Raw genomic sequence first — 5,000 nt, forward strand, 5'->3', positions numbered from 1 at the left:
ATTGACGCACACGCATTTATCTCCAATAAGTGACGCTCCATGTACACATCCTTTTGTGTTTGAAGACCATTACGCCTGGCCTAAGTCGACCGAGGGGGTGAGGTGGTATCGGGGAAGGGGGGGTGGGGGTGTTCTGTCTCCTTCCCGAGTAATCTCCAGTGGCTGGGGATTGCTGGCTCTTCCCCTCTTCCTCGCTCTCTCTCTCTCTCTCTCTCTCTTCTTCTCTTCTCTCTTCAGACTCCTTGTCTTGTAGAAGAGATATCTGTGTAAGCATATTCTCTCTCTCTCTCTCTCTCTCTCTCTCTCTCTCTCTCTCTCTCTCTCAGACTCATTTTCTTATAAAATAGATATTTGCATAAGCATCCTCTTCTCATCTCCTCTCCTCTCTCCTCCTCTCTTTCCTCTTCCTCCTCTCTCTCAGACTCCTTGTCCTTTGTAGAAGAGGATTTTCTGCATCAGCATATTCTCCTTGTCTAGTAGAAGAGATATTTGTACCGGTATATTTTCTCTCTCTCTCTCTCTCTCTCAGACTCCTTGTCTTGTACAAGAGATATCTGTATAAGCATATTCTCTCTACCCCTCTCTGTCTCTCTGTCTCTCTCCCTCCCGAGATGCAATTGGCCGTTAAGGAGATATATACGTATTTGCATTTCATTTCTTGGGTCGGGGTGGGGGGGGGGGGGGTTGTTAACGGCCATGTTTAAAAGCCTTTTGTCTTCATTACAGAGACAACGCTCGCCATATTATTTATCGCTCCTGGAAGCGCCTTGATGTCCTTCGTTGGATCGTGAGCACAATGTGAAGGCACTGTTTGCTCTTCGGATTAAGAGATGCCTCAGGCGAAGGATCCTTACTTTACCTGTTAGATTAGAGGAATAAAATCGGAGAATGATTATGTTAGGAGGAATGGACGTAGAACGAGATGACTTTAAAACTGTGGGAAAACACGAAGAATGATCGTAAAAGGAGTGGTGAATGTGAGGAAATAATTGCAAGAGCCGCAGTTGTGGGAAATAATTGTAAAATGAGTAGCAAATTTGGTAAATAATAGTAAAAAATGAAGTAAATATGTGAAATAATTATGAAAGGAGTAGTAAATGTGGGACATAATTTTAAAATGAGAAGCAAATGTGGGAAATAATTGTAAAAGGAGTAGCAAATGTGGGAAATAATTGGTCAAGGTTGTATAGGAGTAAAAAGAAAAACAGAAAATAACTGGAAAATTATGGTAAAAACTGGAAATATTAATAAATATTAGTGCTAGAATTAGTGAATAACAGTTAAAAAATGTGGAAGAAAATTTTTAAATAGCTATTAAAAGTAGTGACAGCATAGAAAAAAAATACCGTAAAAGGGGAGTGAAAGACAAATTGTGAAATAAAGATTAAAACGAGCGGGAGAAAAGAGAGAGAGAGACAGACAACGGGAACTAAATGAGAGAGAGAGAGAGAGAGAGAGAGAGAGAGAGAGAGAGAGAGAGAATATAGCCCGGAGGGTACTTAACGATTGTTATTAGCCATGAAAGGATTCTACTTTCCCCAGATTTTATAGGGGACGTAAAACTCTTTCCGTCGTAGGCACTTTGTCTTTTACTGCTCAACGTATCTGCAGCTTTGCATCCGGCATATGAAGACGGGGTTTTCGCTTATCGGGGAGTAAGCCTACAAACTACTTTGCTGTTGTTGTTGTTGTCTGAGGGTAGGAAAGATCTACGGAAGAGCCTTTAAAGGTCTGAAAAAGGCGTTTCGCGTTGAGTTAAAGATACAGGAATTTAAGGATAGGATATTAAAGCTTTATTTATTTGAATGAAAATGTAAAAAGCAGTAACAGAAAATTATTTATAATTTTAGCACGCGTCTCGAGGAAGCTGGAGGTTGGATCATGCCTTTTAAAAAAAAATTTTAGGGGTTGGGGGTGGCTACTGTCTTTTGTTTTTCAATAATGAACCATTTCCGAAAGAGAATCAAGAAAGAGAGAGGTTTTTTGACAGTGTTTTTTGACAAAGTGTTTTTTGATAAGCGTTTTTTGACAAAGTATTCAGGAGAGAGAGGAAAAGGAGTGTAGTTTGTTAAGGATTACGTATAACCAAAACGTTCCATAAATGTGTTCATTGTGGCAACATATTTGAGAAGAATTTGTGCCCGAGTGGAAAAGTTTTGCACAGTGAAATATGCGGAGTATGTTAATGAGCCCTGTCGTGAATTATATCACTAAAAATCCTCCCTCTGACAGGTAAGGAATCATTAATTAGAGAGATTCATGACAAAAACAGCAAGCGTGATCAAGAACAAGACGGAACCCTTAACGAAATGTCAGAAGGTATATTTCATGATAACGAGGAATGTCGTCGCTGAATAAAGATAAATCAATTGGAGACGATAATGTTACTCGGTGGATATACATAGCACTTTATGAATATCACAAGAATCAAAATATTCATATTTTACTGCCTCGTACGTAACAGTAACAGTGTTCATCCCTGTAGGAGGATTGTGCCGCCAACGCACCTTCATGTGGTGCACTGTAGGCATGACTTAAGGTTCTTTGCAGCGTCCCTTCGACCCCTAGCTGCCACCCCCTTGTATTACTTCGACTGTACCTCCTTTCATATTCTCTTTCTTCCATCTTACTTTCCATCCTCTCCTAACAATTGATTTATAGTCCAGCTTCTTTGAGGTTTTCTCCTGTTACACCTTTCAAATCTTCTACTCTCAATTTTCGTTTCAGCGCTGAATGACCCCATAGGTCCCAGTGCTTGGCCTTTTGTCCTAAAAACTATATTCAATTCGTTAGTGTTCATTTCAAGTGTGAGAGAATCCTGTTTAAAACGCTGCAGATTTTGTATATTGAAAATATAATAATTGAAAATACGATCGTAAAGGATTACTCCCTAATGAGTTCAGTGGGGGGGGGGGGGGGGGGGGAGGGGGGGGGGGGGGGGGGGGAGTTTTCATGAAAAATTCTAATCAAACAAAGCCTAGATATAATCCCATGCCACCGAGAGTATGAAGTTAATCACTGAAAATGATAGAGAACATAAAATTGGATAGGTCAGACACTGATGTCGAATCTCAGCAGCGGATGGAACTGAAGTTAAACATTATTTGATTTATTTAAAAAAAAAAACTAATTTTTGAGAAGAAATGTGAAGTCACAATGACTATGACTATGACTGAAAATCATTGTACATTATGCTGTTCAGAGTTTTATCAACTCTTAACAAATATAAAAATGGAATGGGTCTACGTGAATATTCCTGGCTACTTCTTTTGCTCTGGGTTACTTTGCGTTTGATGTGATTTTTTTCATTCCTTCAGAACGACTTTTTTATGTAAATTTTTTATGTGATTTCTTCTTATCTCCTTTCAGAGCTTCAATTTTTTAAAAGTTTTTTTTTTTACGTTTTTTTTTTTTTTATTTTTTTTTTTTTTTTTTGTAGACAGTATTTCTATGCTCTTGTGATTTTTTCTACCTCTTCAAAACGTCACTTTTTCATAGTTTGTGTGTGTGTACTTTCTTTTTTTGGGTAAACACTTGTCTGTATGCTTGCGTATATTCGAAGAACTTTTTTGGGGGTCTCTGTGAATGTCCTTTGATGTATCTCTCACGATGTTTGTCGCCTTGCATATTCTGTTTACGTCTTCTTCTTTCTTCCTTCCTCATTTATCCTCCCCTCCTCCTCCTCCTCCTCCTCCTCCTCCTCCTCCTCCTCCTCCTCCTCCTGATGATGATGATGACGGTGATTCCCTCCTTCCCCTCTACTGAAAAAGAAGAATCTTCCACTGAGAATCTTCTACCTCTGTGCGCGATTCTTCGAGGTCCCTAAATCAGCGGTTGCTGGATCTCATTGATGCAATTCGCTCAATCAACATGTGAGGTCTGACGGGAAGAACGACGCCGTGATTTGGTTATTCGCTGCATTCAATGCATCCTGCAGCTGGGATGCATTTTTGCTGGAAGTGGAGTTGTTTTATTTTTATTTTTATGTTTTTTTAAAAGTGGACCCACATCATGCGTCCGAAAATAGCAACGTCTAGAGATTCAATTCTCTTTGAAGTCTTCCTCCTTTCATTCAGCGTTCAAGAACAGACAGTAAGGAGGAATATTGACGGTATTATCTTTAACGTCTCTTCCAAATTAGCCAAACGTATGTGCAATTTGAATTGCGAAAATATGACGATCAATCATCCATTGTTGCAGATGCGATTAAAGTTAACATCTCATTAAGAAAAAAAATAGAAAAAAAGGTAAGTATCTCTTAGTTTAACCAGACCACTGCGCTGATTAACAGCTCTCCTAGGGCTGGCCCGAAGGATTAGATTATTATTTACGTTTCTAGGAACCAATTGGTTACTTAGCAAAGAGACCTACAGTTTATTGTGGGATCCGAACCAGTTATATCGAAAATAAATTTCTGATTACCAGAAATACATTCTTATTGTTCCGCGCTGACTGCAGCTAAAAAAAAAAAAAAAAAAAAAAATTAGGGGCGAAGTTGGATACGAAACGCCTCCATTTCGGGTAGGAAGTTCGCATACCTAAATATAACCACTAATGTCACGGTAAAAAAAAAAAAAAAAAATAAATAAATAAAAAAGAGCATCCATTACTACGTCCTTTGATGTGGTAATTGATGGTAAATAAGAGCGACGATTGATATATTCCCCCCTCCCCCTCCCCCCCTTTTTTTTACCCGGTCACATTTTAAAATTAATATTTTCTAAGTCTCCCCCGTGATTGAGGTCTACCTAGCTCCGGCACTGGTTTTATTTTTCAATCTTTTTTTTCTGATAAATAAAGTTGATGCTCTTTTATGCGGTGTTGATTTTTTATCAAAGGTGTTTGGCATAAATGGATTTATCAGCGTGTTTTACCAGAATGCTAAAACCCGTTTTGTAAAGTTTTTTACGATTTCTAACGCTTAGATTTCATACGGTTGAATATTCGATTGATTAAATGCAATGGGAGGTCGACGTGCAAAAACATTTCCTCTCTCTCTC

At 38.7% G+C, this 5,000-nt stretch overlaps 2 protein-coding genes across 2 annotated transcripts in view; one reads left to right on the top strand and one right to left on the bottom strand.

Annotated features, from left to right (window-relative positions):
• The window catches only part of LOC135201325 (transcription factor Zelda-like), a 66,963-nt gene that overhangs the window by 21,347 nt on the left and 40,616 nt on the right, over positions 1 to 5,000 (top strand). The window lies entirely within an intron of this gene.
• LOC135201173 (uncharacterized) overlaps positions 1 to 5,000 on the bottom strand; it is a 36,120-nt gene that overhangs the window by 1,973 nt on the left and 29,147 nt on the right. The window contains exon 15 of the mRNA XM_064230050.1: positions 855 to 934. Coding sequence (XP_064086120.1) covers positions 855 to 934 — 80 coding nt within the window. The remainder of the gene's footprint in view (positions 1 to 854; positions 935 to 5,000) is intronic.

Source organism: Macrobrachium nipponense, chromosome 28 (genome assembly GCF_015104395.2).
Source record: "Macrobrachium nipponense isolate FS-2020 chromosome 28, ASM1510439v2, whole genome shotgun sequence".
Lineage (NCBI taxonomy): Eukaryota > Metazoa > Arthropoda > Malacostraca > Decapoda > Palaemonidae > Macrobrachium > Macrobrachium nipponense.